This window comes from Heterodontus francisci, chromosome 19 (assembly GCF_036365525.1).
Source record: "Heterodontus francisci isolate sHetFra1 chromosome 19, sHetFra1.hap1, whole genome shotgun sequence".
NCBI classification, from domain to species: Eukaryota; Metazoa; Chordata; class Chondrichthyes; order Heterodontiformes; family Heterodontidae; genus Heterodontus; species Heterodontus francisci.
Window position 1 is genome coordinate 92,226,667 of NC_090389.1, and position 17,828 is coordinate 92,244,494.

Genomic DNA, 17,828 nt, shown 5'->3' on the forward strand with positions numbered 1-17,828 from the left:
TCCAGTTTGTTTAAATAGCTATGCATGTTGGCATCCTTCCATCTACGAAAGATGATGGACACACAGTAAACAATCCATTTAGGTGGGGTGTCTTCTCTTGGTGCACCTTTTGCTGATGGCTGTGAAGGCCAGTCCTTGTGAGGCAGGTTCTGCCACAAACGTGAAGCTGCCAAGTGAACTGAGTTGTTGTTTTTGATGTTGGCGTCTGTTGCCAGGCTGCTGTAGCCACAGGTCATCGTGGTCGTGCACACCAGTCCACAGGATGTGGCGCCATTTCCCCCTTTCGCCAGCTAGTGACTCCCAGTTGCGATAGTGACATTTAGGGTCTTCGTTTCATGCTTGCAAACCACCATACAGATGGTCCTTGGGTATGTGACCGTCTAAGCTTATCCAGCTAAGAAACCATGCAGTGATTTAGACTATGCAATATGCGCTGCAGTGCTCCAAGAAGCTGGCTCGCCACCACTTTCTCAAGGGCAATTGGGGATGGGCAACAAATGCTGGCCTTGCTAGAAATGCTCACATCCCATGAACAAATACAAAAGCCGAGAAGACGTCAGTGGAGAAACAATAAAAGGATATAAATGGGGCTGGGCTTGGGCATAATGACGGGTACTTCAAGCCAGCTGCTACAAGGACTCTGGTTGTAGACGTGGTTCATGTTATACCCAGGGGAATAGTGTGACAGCATAAGTGCAACATAGTTACATGGAAAAGCCCAATTTGTGGAATAATATGAAAAATTGGAATACTTACTGCTGTTCAAATCAGAGTAGTTGGTGTGGGGTGAATACTGAATCACAGAATAATACAGTGCAGAAGAGGCCCATCGAGTCTGCGTCGATGCATTAAAACACCTGACCTGTCTACCTAATCCCATTTGCCAGCACTTGGCCCATAGCCTTGAATGTTATGACGTGCCAAGTGCTCATCCAGGTACTTTTTAAAGGATGTGAGGCAACCTGCCTCTACCACCCTCCCAGGCAGGGCATTCCAGACTGTCACCACCCTCTGGGTAAAAAAGTTCTTCCTCAAATCCCCCTTAAACCTCCCGCCCCTCACCTTAAACTTGTGACCCCTCGTAACTGACCCTTCAACTAAGGGGAACAGCTGCTCCCTATCCACCCTGTCCATGCCCCTCATAATCTTGTACACCTCGATCAGGTCACCCCTCAGTCTTCTCTGCTCCAGCGCAAACAACCCAAGCCTATCCAACCTCTCTTCATAGCTTAAATGTTCCATCCCAGGCAACATCCTGGTGAATCGCCTCTGCACCCCCTCCAATGCAATCACATCCTTCCTATAATGTGGCGACCAGAATTGCACACAGTACTCCAGCTGTGGCCTTACCAAAGTTCTGTACAACTCCAACATGACCTCCCTGCTTTTGTAATCTATGTCTCGATTGATAAAGGCAAGTGTCCCATATGCCATTTTCACCACCCTATTAACCTGCCCTTCTGCCTTCAGAGATCTATGGACAAACACGCCAAGGTCCCTTTGTTCCTCGGAACTTCCCAGTGTCAGACCATTTATTGAATACTTCCGTGTCACATTACTCCTTCCAAAGTGTATCACCTCACACTTTTCAGGGTTAAATGCCATCTGCCACTTTTCTGCCCATTTGACCATCCTGTCTATATCTTCCTGTAACCCAAGACACTCCACCTCACTGTTAACCACTCGGCCAATCTTTGTGTCATCCGCGAACTTACTGATCCTACCCCCCACATAGTCATCTATGTCGTTTATATAAATGACAAACAATAGGGGACCCAGCACAGATCCCTGTGTTACGCCACTGGACACTGGCTTCCAGTCACTAAAACAGCCGTCTGTCATCACTCTCTGTCTCCTACAGCTAAGCCGATTTTGAATCCACCTTATCAAGTTACCTTGTATCCCATGTGCATTTGCTTTCTTGGTAAGTCTCCCATGTGGGACCTTGTTAAAGGCTTTGCTGAAATCCATGTAAACTACATCAACTGCACTACCCTCATCTACACACCTGGTCACGTGCTCAAAAAATTCAATCAAATTTGTTAGGCATGACCTCCCTCTGACAAAGCCTTGCTGACTATTCCTAATCAAATCTTGCCTCTCCAAGTGGAGATAGATTCTCTCCTTCAGAATTTTCTCCAATAGTTTCCCTACCACTGACGTGAGACTCACTGGTCTGTAGTTCCCTGGCTTATCTCTACAACCTTTCTTAAGTAGTGGGACCACATTAGCTGTTCTCCAGTCCTCTGGCACCTCCCCTGTGGCCAGAGAGGAATTAAAAATTAGGGTCAGAACCCCTGCAGTCTCCACCCTCGCCTCCCACAGCATCCTGGGACACAAATCGTCCAGACCTGGAGATTTGTCCACTTTTAAGCCTTCCAAAACCTCCAATACCTTGTCACTCCCTATGACAATTTGCTCAAGAACCTCACAGTCTCTCTCTCTCTAAGTTCCATATCTACATCCTCATTCTCTTGGGTGAAGACAGATGTGAAGTATTCATTCAACACCCTACCAATGAGTAGGCTCATAATTAGAATCCACTCAATCGGAGACCTGGAGCTTGAAAGCACAGTTCCTTATCTGTAATTCACACCCATCTACTTTTCACAGTACTCCCAAAGCAATGTGTATAGGAAGAAACTTTTCTTAATTACTGCAAAGAAATTTGTTATTCCTTTTGCCAAGGTAGTATTCCCAGGTGTCTGGATGCAAGCAGGTTGTAATGATTGTACTAAGGATCTTTATGATCAGCCACACAGGACAGATGGAGACTGTGGCCAGGAAATGTAGTTAACCCACAGTTTTTACAAATTGTGTTGCTGCCAGATTCCAAGTGCCAGAGAACCACTGGTGCACGATTGGAGCTCTTGGGTTATAGGAACTGGAGTAGGTCTTTAGCCCTTTGAGCTTGTTCTGCCATTTAACAAGATTGTGGTTGATATGTGACCTAAGACCTGCCTTTTCATCACGTCCGTTCATACATTTGGTTAACAAAAAAATCTATCAATCCCAGATTAGAAATTACCAATTGACCTAGCATCAGTTGCCATTGGCAGAAGAGAGTTCCAAACTTCTACCATTATTTAATATGTAGAAGTGTTTCCTAATTTCACTCTAGAAAGGTCTGGCTGTAATTTTTAAGACTCTTTCCTCATCCAAGATTCCCCAACAGGAAGAAATAGTTTTTCTGTATCTACCCTATCTGTTCCCCTTAATATCTTGAAAACTTTGATCAAATCGCCCCTTAACCTCTAAATTCTAAGGAAGCCAACCTGAGTTTGTGTAATCTTCCCTTGTAATTTAATCCTTGGAATGCCGGAATCATTCTGGTAAATTTATGCTGCACCCTCTCCAAAACCGGTATGTCCTTCCTAAGGTATGGTACCCAGAACTGTTCACAGAACTCCAGTTGTAGTCTAACCAGGGCTTTGTATAACTATAGCATGACTTTTATCGCATCCCCCCCCCCCCCCCCCCCCCCCACCCAGTATTTTATCTAAATATAAAAGCCAGAGTTCCTTTAACCTTTTGTGATATTTTCTGAATCTGTTCATGATATTTTAATCTGTGTACCTGGACCCCCAAGTCTCTTTGGGACGCCACTGTTTCGAGCTTTTCAGCATTTAGAAAGTACCCTGTTCTTTCCTTTTTTTAGATCCAGAGTGGATGATATTTGCAACAGTTTTGCCCAATCACTTAATTTATCAATATCTCTGTAATCAGCAAACTTGGATATTTAGCTTTCTATCCCATCACCTAAGTTGTTAATAAATACAGTGAGTAGTTGAGACTAGTCACACCCTGCCAATTGTACCTGCCTATTATCCCTACTCTGATTCCTGCCACTCAACAAATTTCCTATTGAGGTCAATAATTTGCCTTGCACAAACACAATTACGAAAGCAAAACACTGCAATGCTGGAAATCTGAAATAAAAACTGAAAGTGCAGATCAGGCAGCATCTGTGGAAAGAGAAACAGTTAGCATTTTAGGTCTGTGACCTTCTGTCAGTTCTGCCAGGGTGCTGCCAGACTAGCTGAGTATTTCCAGCATTTTCTGTTTTTATTTCAATAATTTGCCTTCTATTTCCATGTGCTTCAACTTTAGCTAACAGTCTCTTATGAGCAACTTTATCAAATGCTTTCTGGGAGTTCATCTAAATAACATCCATAGACATTCCCCTGTCCGCTGTTTTAGTTACTTCAAAAAATTCACTCGGGCTCACCAGGCAAGACCTACCCTTTTCAAATCTGATCAGCTGAAAGTTTTCGAGGTATCACCCTATCCTTAATTATAGATTTCCAGCAATTTCCCATCAACAAATGTTAGGCTAACTGGTCTATAATTCCCTTCGTGTTTTCCCCCTCTCCTTTCCCAAATAGCAGAATGACATATGCAATTTTCCAATCCAAAAGCACAGTTCTTGGGTAAAGAGAACTCATGGCAGACTGGTACAAAAGGTGAAGTCACACGGGATCAGAGGTGAGCTGGCAAGATGGATACAGAACTGGCTCAATAATAGAAGACAGAGGGTAGCAGTGGAAGGGTGCTTTTCTGAATGGAGGGCTGTGACTAGTGGTGTTCCGCAGGGATCAGTGCTGGGACCTTTGCTGTTTGTAGTATCTATAAATGATTTGGAGGAAAATGTAGCTGGTCTGATTAGTAAGTTTGCAGACAACACAAAGGTTTGTGGAGTTGCAGATGGTGATGAGGATTGTCAGAGGATACAGTAGGATATAGATCGGTTGGAGACTTGGGCGGAGAAATGGCAGATGGAGTTTAATCCGGACAGAGCCTTTGTCCTTGATCTTTATGTCGTCATTGTCGACAGGAATAGTGCCGGAAGACTGGAGGATAGCAAATGTTGTCCCCTTGTTCAAGAAGGGGAGTAGAGACAGCCCTGGTAATTATAGACCTGTGAGCCTTACTTCGGTTGTGGGTAAAATGTTGGAAAAGGTTACAAGAGACAGGATTTATAATCATCTTGAAAAGAATAAGTTCATTAGCGATAGTCAGCACGGTTTTGTGACGGGTAGGTCGTGCCTCACAAACCTTATTGAGTTTTTCGAGAAGGTGACCAAACAGGTGGATGAGGGTAAAGCAGTGGATGTGGTGTATATGGATTTCAGTAAGGCGTTTGATAAGGTTCCCCACGGTAGGCTATTGCAGAAAATACGGAAGTATGGGGTTGAAGGTGATTTAGAGCTTTGGATCAGAAATTGGCTAGCTGAAAGAAGACAGAGGGTAGTGGTTGATGGCAAATGTTCATCCTGGAGTTTAGTTACTAGTGGTGTACCGCAAGGATCTGTTTTGGGGCCACTGCTGTTTGTCATTTTTATAAATGACCTGGAAGAGGGTGTAGAAGGGTGGGTTAGTAAATTTGCGGATGACACTAAGGTCGGTGGAGTTGTGGATAGTGCCGAAGGATGTTGTAGGTTACAGAGGGACATAGATAGGCTGCAGAGCTGGGCTGAGAGATGGCGAATGGAGTTTAATGCGGAAAAGTGCGAGGTGATTCACTTTGGAAGGAGTAACAGGAATGCAGAGTGCTGGGCTTATGGGAAGATTCTTGGTAGTGTAGATGAACAGAGAGATCTTGGTGTCCAAGTGCATAAATCCCTGAAGGTTGCTACCCAGGTTAATAGGGCTGTTAAGAAGGCATATGGTGTGTTAGCTTTTATTAGTAGGGGGATCGAGTTTCGGAGCCACGAGGTCATGCTGCAGCTGTACAAAACTCTGGTGAGACCGCACCTGGAGTATTGCGTGCAGTTCTGGTCACCGCATTATAGGAAGGATGTGGAAGCTTTGGAAAGGGTGCAGAGGAGATTTACTAGGATGTTGCCTGGTATGGAGGGAAGGTCTTACGAGGAAAGGCTGAGGGACTTGAGGTTGTTTTCGTTGGAGAGAAGGAGGAGGAGAGGTGACTTAATAGAGACATAAGATAATCAGAGGGTTAGATAGGGTGGATAGGGAGAGTCTTTTTCCTCGGATGGTGATGGCAAACACGAGGGGACATAGCTTTACGTTGAGGGGTGATAGATATAGGACAGATGTCAGAGGTAGTTTCTTTACTCAGAGAGTAGTAGGGGCGTGGAACGCCCTGCCTGCAACAGTAGTAGACTTGCCAACTTTAAGGGCATTTAAGTGGTCATTGGATAGACATATGGATGAAAATGGAATAGTGTAGGTCAGATGGTTTCACAGGTCGGCGCAACATCGAGGGCCGAAGGGCCGGTACTGCGCTGTAATGTTCTAATTCTAACTCTAAAAATGTGAGGTAATGCATTTTGGAAGATCTAATACAGATGGGAAGTATACAGTAAATGGCAGAACCCTTAGGAGTATTGACAGGCAGAGAGATCTGGGCGTACAGGTCCACAGGTCACTGAAAGTGGCAACGCAGGTGAATAAGGTAGTCAAGAAGGCATACGGCATACTTGCCTTCATCGGTCGTGGCATAGACTATAAAAATTGGCAAGTCATGCTGCAGCTGTACAGAACTTTACTTAGGCCACGCTTAGAATATTGCGTGCAATTCTGGTCGTCACATTACCAGAAGGACGTGCAGGCTTTGGAGAGGGTACAGAAGAGGTTTAACAGGATGTTACCTGGTCTGGAGGGCATTAGCTATGAGGAGAGGTTGGATAAACTCGGATTGTTTTCACTGTAACGACGGAGTGGAGAGGCGACATGATAGAGGCTTACAAAGTTATGAGTGGCATGGACAGAATGGATAGTCAGAAGCTTTTTCCCAGGTTGGAAGAGTCAGTTACTCGGGGACATAGGTTTAAGGTGCGAGGGGCAAAGTTTAGAGGGGATGTGCGAGGCAAGTTCTTTACACAGAGGGTGGTGAGTGCCTGGAACTTGCTGCCGGGGGAGGTGGTGGAAGCAGGTGCGATAACAATGTTTAAGAGGCATCCTGACAAATACATGAATAGGATGGGAATAGAGGGATACAGTCCCCGGAAGTGCAGAAGGTTTTAGTTTAGACAGGCATCAAGATCGGCGCATGCTTGGAGGGCCGAATGGCCTGTTCCTGTGCTGTACTGTTCTTTGTTCTTGAAAGATTATGATTGGGGCATCTACAATGTTCTCACCAGCTTCCTTTAAATCCCTGGGATGGAAACCATCTGGTCCTGGGGATTTGTCACTCTTTAGTGTCATTATGTTCTTTTTTTTTTACTGTTCTGATTGTGTTAATTTTGGTGAAATCTTGTCTGTTTTAATATTGTTTCCTTGGGATGTCCAGAATGTTGACCTCTGATGAAAGGTCACAGACCTGAAATGTTATCTGTTTCTGTCTCCACAGATGCTGCCAGATCTGCTGAGTATTTTCAGCATTTTCTGTTTTTATTTCAGATTTCCAGCAACTGCAATATTTCACTTTTGTAATAATTCTACATGCCCGTCATTTCCTAATTTTCATTAGCAGCATCCGTTCCCAGTTTTCAAGGGGCCCACATTACTCCTGACCACCCTCTTTTTTTTTCTAATATAACTTTTTTTAATTGATTTTAATTATATCGTTCAAGTTTCTTTTTGTACTCCTTTTCTGTAGATCTTACTATCTGTTTAGTACACCTTTATTGGCCATATGCCAGCATCTCTGCCTTTTTTGCATTTTTGTTTGCTTTTAGTTTTATGTTGTCTCTATCTCTTGAGTCATCTGTGGCTACTTTTTTGCGAGTAGAGGTCTTGCCCTTTAGGGGTATAAACTGGTTCTGTATTACATTAAATTCATCTTTCACTGATCTTTTGTCTTTTTACCAGTTCGGGGGAGACGGCATAGCGGTAATGTCACTGAACTAGTAATCCAGAGGCCCTGGCTAATGTCCTGCAGACATGGGTTCAAATTCTAAACAGCAGCTGGTGGAATTTAAATTCAATTAATTAATTAATTTAGTTAATAAAAATCTGGAATTGAAAGCTAGCATCAGTAATCGGTTCATGGTACCATTACTGAGACTATCATCAACTGTCGTTTAAAAACCCATCTGGTTCACTAATATCCTTTAGGAAAGAAAATCTGTCTTCCTTACCCTGGGTCTGGAGTCATATAGGCCAGACCACAGCAATGTGGATGACTCTTAACTGCCCTCTGAAATGGCCTACCAAGCCACTCAGTTGTCAAGGGTATTTAGGGATGGGTAACAAATGCTGGCCTTGACAGTGACTCACACATCCCATGAATAACAAAAACTAATTTGCTCAGTTTACTGCGAACAGTCTCTGTCTCATCCCATTGAAGTCAGCCTTTCAATTCGCCTTTTTAAAGAATCCTAAACCTCTTCTAATATATTAAAAAGCCGCTGCAAACTAATGGCTCCCATGAGACAACTAGTCTTCAGTGCTTCTTCCAAAAAACCGTGGGAAAGGTGCTTCAAAAATTCCCTAGGTTGTTGCTGGGATGAAGGTTACAGTTACAAAGAGACTTGAGAATTTGGAGCTCTTCATTAGAGGAGAGAAGGTTAAGGGGTGACCTAATGCAGCTCTTCAAGAAGTGATGGATTGTCGACAAGAGGGTACAAATTTAAAATAATCACATAATTAAAGGGGGAAAATTAGAAAAATGTTGACATGAAGGATATGGTTAAAATTCTATCATGTTAGACTTCACAAACACCTTTCAAAAAGAAATCAGTTGTTTGAAAAAAAATCAAAACAAAATGTGGGAACAGTGCAGTGGATTAGATGAGGCACTTAATGGGAAACAATGCCAGCACAGCTTTGATCAGCCAAATAGCCTGTTTCTGTGCTGTACGGTTCTATACAGACTTTGACCTACTCAGTAGCCCCACAGCTGATTTGGAGCAAAAAGACGTTCATTCATCTGCAAGGATTAGGAATGACTCTTGCTTATTAGCCAGACTCCTAGCATCCTCGAGGAAGGCACACTATTTCCTCATGGTGAGGAAGGAGACAACAAGCATTGGTCTGGGTGGGAGCTGTGTGAGTGTAGCAGCAGTCATGGAGTACAATACAGTTGGTATTTCCAAGGGAAATTGGAAGGTGAAATTCAGATTAAAATCTTGGTGTCTCCTTGTATCTATGACACAGTATATGAAAGTTCTAGTCATGCTGTTCACTGTGTTTAATTCATTTTAATTGAGAGGTTCTGCTTTTGTAGAAAACTCTATTGAAGGAAAAGCTGAGGGTGTTAATCTGGGTCAAATTGATGCCCATTGTACTTGCAGTTCTGATTATTGGGTGCTGGATGCAGATCATCTTGCTGCCGTGCTGGTAGAGGTGTCATTTAGGAGAAGTTAGAGTTGAAAGAAAATAGTATCCACAATTTTTTTTTCTAAACATTTGTCTAGGAATCCAGGGAAACTGTAACCATGAATAACTCGTTGGATAACACTATGTCATTTGAGGAGTACATTCGGTTGAAAGCACGTACTATCCCCCAACACCGAATGAAAGAGTTCCTGGAGTCACTGGCTGCAAAAGGACCTGAAGCCCTACAGGAGTTCCAGCAGGCCACCATGACTGTGTACCAGCAGGGCGGCAACTGCATCTACACAGACAGCGCCGAGGTAGCTGGCTCCTTGCTTGAGCTTGCGTGTCCTGTAACATCGACTGTACAACAGCAGGAGCACCAGATCCAGCAACAGGCACAGCAGATCCAGGTATGAGCTCAATTTATATCTGTGACTGCCGAGATTTGTATAATATCCTAAAGTGGCATGTCCAGAATTTTATGCAAGTTATATTTGGGATTTCATAGTGGGAGGTTGGTGAATTTTAAAAATTAATAGGTGTAAAATGGCTGCTGCAGCCAAGCTCCAGTGTGTGTTTTGTGGTGGCATACATGTAAAAGCTGTTGCAACATCTGCAAATGTCGCCAAATGACAGCGTGTGTGGGGGGGGGGGGGGGGGCGCGCGGTGTTGGGGTCCAAGGATAGATGGGATTGCTGGGGTGGGGGGGGGAGGTGGTGGTGCTTCAGAAGTAACCGTCTCAGAATGGGAACTGAAATCATTGTTAGAGAATTGCTGCCAACAATTTTCTAGCAAAGAGTAGAACAAAGAAAAGGCGTTCCCACTGAACTGGGCAACAGAGTAAAGACGTTGAAGGTGTTGACAATGATGTCAAAGGCTGCAGAAAGTTCACGGGGAGGTGGTGGCATAGTGGTATTGTCACTGGACTAGTAACCCAGAGACCCAGGTATTGCTCTGGGAACATGGGTTCGAACCCCACTGTGGCAGAAGGTGAAAATTGAATTCAATTAATAAAAAAAAAAGCTAGTCTAATGATGGCCATGAAACCTTTGTGTCAAGTGTTGTAAAAACCCATCTGGTTCACTAATATCTTTTAGGGAAGGAAATAAGAACTAGGAACAGGAGTAGGCAATTCAGCCACTCGAGCCTGTTCCGCCATTCAATACAGTCGTAACTGATCTCACTTCGGCCTCAACTCCACTTTCCTGGCCGTTCTCCATAACCCTTCAACCCGTTACTAATTAAAAATCTGTCTATCTCCTCAAATTTACTCGATGTCGTGGCATCCACTGCACTCTGGGATAGTGAATTCCACAGACTCGTGACCCTTTTGAGAGAAGTAATTTCTCCTCATCTCTGTTTTAAATCTGCTACCCCTTATCCTAAAACTATGACCTCTCGTTCTAGATTGCCCCACAAGAGGAAACATCCTGTCTACATCTACTTTGTCAATCACCTTAATCATTTTATATACCTCAATTAGATCTCCTCTCATTTTTCTAAACTCTAGAGAGTAAAGGCTGTCTCGACCGGGTCTGGCCTACATGTGACTCCAGACCCACAGCAATGTGGTTGACTCTTAAATGCCCTCCGAAATGGCCGAACAAGCCACTCAGTTGCATCTAAGCGCTATGAAGTCAATAAGGAACGAAACCGGACGGACCACCCGGCATTGACCTCGGCACCAGAAATGACTATGGCAAACCCAGCCCTGTCAACCCTACAAAGTCCTCCTTACTAACATCTGGGGGCCTGTGCCAAAGTTGGAGAGCTGTCCCACAGACTAGTCAAGCAACAGCCTGACATAGTCATACTCATGAACCATACCATACAGACAATGTCCCAGACATCGCCATCATTATTCCCGGGTCTGTCCTGTCCCATTGGCCGGATAGACCCAGCAGAGATGGCGGCACAGTGGTATAAAGTCGGAGGGAGTTACCCTGGAAGTCCTCAACATCGACTCCAGACCCCATGAAGTCTCATGGCATCAGGTCAAACATAGACAAGGAAACCGCTTGCTGATTACCACCTACCGTGCCCGCTCAGCTGATTAATCAGTACTCCTCCATGTTGAACACTGCTTGGAGGAAGCACTGAGGGTGGCAAGGGTGCAGAATATACTCTGGGTGGGGTCTTTCATTGTCCATCACCAAGATTGGCTCGGTAGCACCAATATTGACCAAGCTGGCCGAGTCGTAAAGGACATAGCTGCTAGACTCGGTCTGCGGCAGGTGGTGAGGAAACCAACAAGAGGGAAAAATATACTTGACCTTGTCCTCACCAATCTGCCTGCCGCAGATGCACCTGTCCATGACAGTATTGGTAAGATTGACCACCGTACAGTCCTTGTGGAGACGATGTCCTGCCTTCACATTGAGGATACCCTCCATCGTGTTGTGTAGCACTATCACCGTGCTAAATGGGATAGATTTCGAACCGATCTGGCAATGCAAAACTGGGCATCCATGAGGCACTGTTAGCCATCAGCAAAAGCAGAATTGTACTCAACCACAATCTGTAACCTCAATGCCCGGCATATCCCCCACTCTACCATTATCATTAAGCTGGGGGGGTCAACCTTGGTTCAATGAAAAGTGTAGGGGGGCTTGCCAGGAGCAGCACCAGGCTGCTTACTTCAAAATGAGGTGTCAACCTGATGAAGCTGCAACACAGGACTACTTGCATGCCAAACAGCGTAAGCAGCATGTGGTAGACAGAGCTAAGCGATCCCATAACCAACGGATTAAATCTAGCCTCTGCAGTCCTGCCACATTCAGTCATGAATGGTGGTGGACAATTAAACAACTAACTGGAGGAGGTGGCTCAACAAATATCCCCATCCTCAATGATGGAAGAGCCCAGCACATCAGTGCAAAAGATAAGGATGAAGTAGTTGCAACAGTCTTCAGCCAGAAGTGCCGAGTGGGTGATCCATCTCAGCCTCCTCCTGAAGTCCCTAGCATCATCGATGCTAGTCTTCAGCCAATTCCATCCACTCTGCGTGATGTCAAGAAACGACTGAAGGCACTGGATACTGCAAAGGTCCTGACAACATTCTGGCAATAGTAGTGAAGACCTGTGCTCCAGAACTTGCCACGCCCCTAACCAAGCTGTTCCAGTACAGCTACAACACTGGCATCTACCCAGCAATGAGGAAAATTGCCCAGGTATGTCCTGTGCACACAAAGCAGGACAAATCCAACCCGGCCAATTACTGCCCTGTCAGTCTACACTCGATCATCAGTAAAGTAATGGAATGTTTCGTCGACAGCACTATCAAGCGGCACTTGTTTAGCAATAATATGCTCTGATGCTCAGTTTGGGTTCCGCCAGGGCCACTCAGCCCCAGACCGCATTACAGCCTTGGTTCGAACATGGACAAAAGAGCTAAACTCAAGGTGAGAGTGATTGCCCTTGACGTCAAGGCAGCATTTGACCGAGTATGGCGTCAAGGAGCCTGAGCAAAATTGGAGTCAAAGGGAATCGGGGAAAACTCTCTGCTGGCTGGAGTCATACCTAGCGCAAAGGAAGATGGTTGTGGTTGTTGGAGGTCATTCATTTCAGTTCCAGGACATCATTGCAGGAGTTCCTCAGGGCAGTGTCCTAGGCCCAACCATCTTCAGCTGCTTCATCAATGACCTTCCTTCAATCATAAGGGCAGAAGTGGGGATGTTTGCTGATTGCACAATGTTCAGCATCATTCGCGACTGCTCAGATACTGAAGCAGTCTGTGTAGAAATGCGGCAAGACCTGGACAATATCCAGGCTTGGGCTGATAAGTGGCAAGTAACATTTGCGCCACACAAGTGCCAGGCAATGACCATCTCCAACAAGAGAGAATCTATCCATCTCCCTTTGACATTCAGTGACATTACCATCGCTGAATCCCCCACTATCAACATCTTAGGGGTTACCATTGACCAGAAACTGAACTGGAGTAGCCATATAAATACTGTGGCTACAAGAGTAGGTTAGAGGCTAGGAATCCTGTGGCGAATAATTCACCCCCTGACTCCCCAAAGCCTGTCCACTATCTACAAGGCACAAGTAAGGAGTGTGATGGAATACTCTCCACATGCCTGAATGGGTGCAGCTCCACATGGACAGCAGCAGTTCAAGAAAGCAGCTTACCATCACCTAACCTAGCCAGCGACGCCCATATCCCAGGAATGAATAAAAAACAAAAACATCATGCAACATGGTCACAGCCAAGAAAGGTGTCATTTGTGACTTTGGTTCAGTGCTGTGTGGAAACCTGTTATGGCGAGATGCCGATATGCATTTGCACAAGAGGTCGGTGTGGACTTGGGTGGAGACAGCACATTCAAAAACATTTTAGAGAAAACGGAGGTATGAGATGGGGACATAGTGTGCAAAGGCATCGGGGCCAAGGGTAGGTTATTGAAAAGGGAGTTGATGGCAGTTTTGAAAGTGAGAGGGACAACACCTGAGGAATGGAACCATTTACAATATTGGGTGCAGTGGAAACCAGGAAGGGATGATGGTTTTTTATTTCTTCATTCTTGGGAGGTGGGTGTTGCTGGCACAGCCAGTATTTATTGCCCATTATTAATTCCACCTGAGAAAGTGGTGAGCTATTGCCTTGAACCACCACAGTCCAATGCAATGCAGTGCTATAAGGTAGGGGGTTCCAGGATTTTGATCCGGCATCGCTGAAGGAACAGGAACATATTTCCAAGTCAGAATGGTGTGCAACTTACAGGGGAACTTTCAGGTGGTGTTCCCATGCGCCTGCTGGTCTTGTTCCTCGAGACGGTAGAGATTGTGGGTTTGGAAGGTGCTGTCAAAGAATCCTTGGTGAGTTGCTGAAGTACATTTTGCAGATGGTGCACACTGCTGCCAATGTGCACCAGGAGTAGTTGGGAAGCCAGTCAAGTGCCCCGCTCCTTCCCGCCGTCCCCGCTTCCCCTCCCTCAGCTTAGTGCTGCCTGCCGCGCTGTCTGAAGAAGGGGAGTGGGTGCAGGAAATGAGACACCGAAGCGGCAAGGCGGGGAGTGAGCAACCGAGGGGTGACTGAGCGATGCAGGAGCAAGTGGCCAAGAGAGGGGACCCGGCAAGGCCTGCAGTGAGCAACCGGGGTGGGGTTGTGGGGGGCGGTGGGGGAGAGCAGGGAGCGAGTGGCCAAAGCAAGGAGCATGCAGCCGGGGGGTGGAAGTGAGCGGCGAGGGCAGCAGCCAGTGGCTGAGGGAAGGCGGTGGTCAGCGATCAGACGGGCATGTGAGGGAGCAGGGAAGAGAGACACGAACGCAGGAGGGAGTGAGGCACTATTGATGGTGGGTTGGAGGTGGCGATCGCAGCAGTTGAGGGGATTTGGGTTTAATTTGTTCTTTGTGATTAAGTTAAGCAGCGCCATCTTTATTACTGGCAGCTGCCCGAGACAACGCAGACAGTGACGTTTCAGTGGATGAGGCTGCATTTGTGCATGTGCCGGTACTACACCACCTCGTGGTTGTGTTGTCAGCAAACGCAGCCTTCCATCAAACTCCTGATGTGCCTTGTAAATGGTGGAAAGGCTTTGGAGAGTCAGGAGCTGCTTGCCACAGAATTCCCAGCCTCTGACTTGCTCTTGTAGTTATAATATTTATATGGATGCTGCAGTTAAAATTCTGGTCAATGGGATTCTCAGGATGTTGTTGATGATGGATTCGGTGAAGGTAATGCAGTTGAATGTCAATAGGAGATGGTCATTGCCTGGCACTTGTGTGGTGCGAATACTCCTTGTCACTTATCAGCCCAAGCCTGGATATTGTCCAGGTCTTGCTGCATTTCTACACGGACTGCTTCAGTATTTGCGAATTTGCAAATGGAACTAAACACTGCAATCGTCAGTAAACATCCCCACTTCTGACCTTATTTATTTATTTATTTAGAGATACAGCACTGAAACAGGCCCTTCGGCCCACCGAGTCTGTGCCGACCAACAACCACCCCTTTAGAGTAATCCTACATTAACCCCATATTCCTACCACATCCCCACCATTCTCCTACCACCTACCTACACTAGGGGCAATTTACAGTGGCCAATTTACCTATCAACCTGCAAGTCTTTGGCTGTGGGAGGAAATCGGAGCACCCAGCGGAAACCCACGCAGACACAGGGAGAACTTGCAAACTCCGCACAGGCAGTACCCAGAACCCGGGTCGCTGGAGCTGTGAGGCTGCGGTGCTAACCACTGCGCCACTGTGCCGGAGGGAAGGTGATTGATGCAGGAGCTGAAGATGGTTGGGCCTAGGTCACTGCCCTGAGCAACTCCTGCAACAATGTTCAGGAGCTCAGATGATTGGCGTTCAACAACCCACAGCCATCTTCCTTTGTGTTCAGTATGACTCCAACAAGTGGAGAGTTTTCCCTCCGATTCCCATTCACCTCAATTTTACTCTGGCTCTTCGGTCAAATGCTGCCTTGATGCCAAGGGCAGTCCTCACCCCTGGACTTGAGCTCTTTGTCCATACAAATTCGGAGCAGGAGTAGGCCACTCGGCCCTTCAAGCCCACTCTGCTATCCAATAAGCTCATGGCTGAACTGATTACTCCACTTTCCACCTACCCCGATCACTTTCCACCCCCTTTCTTATCAAGAATCTATCTACCTCTGCCTTAAAAATTTTCAAAGACTCTGCTTCCACCGCCTTTTGAGGAGGAGAATTCCAAAGACTCACGACCCTTTTGAGAAAAAATTTCTCCTAATTTCTGTCTTAAATGGGTGACCCCTTATTTTTAAACAGTGACTCCTAGTTCGAGATTCTCCCACAAGGGGAAACATCCTTTCCACATCCACCCTGTCAAGACCCTTCAGGATCTTATATGTTTCAATCAAGTCGCCTCTTACTCTTCTAATCTTTCCTCCTAAGACAGCCCATTCCAGGTATTCGTCTCGTCAACCTTCTCTACTGCGTCAACCTTCTCTACTGCCTCCAACGCATTTACATCCTTCCTTAAATAAGGAGACCAGTACTGTGTACAGTACTCCAGATGTGGTTTCACCAATGTCCTGTGTAGCTGAAGCATAACCTCCCTACTTTTTGTATTCAATTCCCCTTGTGATGAACAATAACATTCTATTCGCTTTCCTAATTACTTGCTGTACCTGCATACTGACCTTTTGTGATTCATGCACTAGGACACCCAGATCCCTCTGCATCTCAGAGCTCTACAATTTCTCACCATTTAGATAATATGCTTATTTCTTCTTCCTGCCAAAATGGACAATTTCCCACTTTCACACATTATACTCCCACTTTTCCCACTCACTTAACCTATCTATATCCCTTTGTAGCCCCCTTATGTCCTCTTCACAAGTTTTTCCTACCTGTCTTTGTGTCATCAGCAAATTTAGCAACCATACCTTTGGTCCCTTCATCTAAGTCATTTATATAAATTATAAAAATTGTCCCATTTTTGGATCAAGGCTGTAATGAGGTCAGGAGTCAAGTTGTCCAGGTGGCATCCAAAATGAGCATTGGTGAGCAGGTGCTGCTTGATAGCGCTGTTGATGATGACACCTTCCATCACCTTACTGCTGATTGAGGATAGACTGATGGGACAGTAATTAGCCAGATTGGATTTCTCCTTTTTGTGAACAGGGCATACCAAGGAAATTTCCCACCTGTGTTGTCAGCGGTTTTGTGGGAATGAGGTCGTGGAATAAGGGAGCTCTGAGTACTAATGAGGGATGAAGGGGGAATGACTCTGGTTTAAGACTAGGGCAGGGAGAACCTTGGCAGATGGTCTCAGCAACAAAGATGTCTACGAGCTTTTCACTTGTGGGAGGCAAGGATGGAGAGGTTTCAGAAATGATTTGCATTTGAGGAAGCGAATTGGAGGTTATCTTTCATCTCCAGGATCATCCTGTTATGTGGTTTTAACAAAGGAGAGTGTGGCCTGATAGCGTTTCGTGTGATCCAGCTAGATCTAGTATTGAATGGTGTTATGACCGAGGTGGGAGCAATGCACTGTCAATTCAGTCCCATCACTCCACAGGTCACAACATATTATTAAAATTTTCCCACCCAACCAGAAAACAGCCAAATTAAACAAAGAACAGTACTGCACAGGAACAGGCCATTGGGCCCTCGAAGCCTGCGCCAATCTTGATGCCTGTCTAAACTAAAACCTTCTGCACTTCCGGGGTCCGTATCCCTCTATTCCCATTCTATTCATGTATTTGTCAAGATGCCTGAAAACGTTGCTATCGTATCTGCTTCCACCACCTCCCCCGGCAGCAAGTTCCAGGCACTCACCACCCTCTGTGTAAAGAACTTGCCTCGCACATCCCCTCTAAACTTTGCCCCTCGCACCTTAAACCTATGTCCCCTAGTAACTGACTCTTTCTTTCACCCTGGGAAAAAGCTTCTGACTATCCACTCTGTCCATGCCACTCATAACTTTGTAAACCTCTATCATGTCGCCCCTCCACCTCCGTCGTTCCAGTGAAAACAATCCGAGTTCACCAAACACTCTAGTAACCCCCTGAATAAAAAGGACCAAAGCAGGTATCTTTAGACAACAACAAATTAACTGTTAAAACTAAATCTTAAACACTCAGATACCTTTTTCCTTTTTGGCCTCCTTGTCTCGAGAGA

General features: G+C 45.7%; 1 protein-coding gene across 6 annotated transcripts in view; it reads left to right on the forward strand.

Annotated features, from left to right (window-relative positions):
• LOC137380305 (transcriptional regulator QRICH1-like) overlaps window positions 1-17,828 on the forward strand; it is a 77,374-nt gene that overhangs the window by 14,705 nt on the left and 44,841 nt on the right. For all 6 annotated transcript variants that reach the window (XM_068052220.1, XM_068052218.1, XM_068052216.1 and 3 more), the window contains exon 2: window positions 9,321-9,632. In XM_068052220.1, the coding sequence (XP_067908321.1) occupies window positions 9,342-9,632 (291 nt within the window). In that variant the 5' untranslated portion in view covers window positions 9,321-9,341. The remainder of the gene's footprint in view (window positions 1-9,320; window positions 9,633-17,828) is intronic.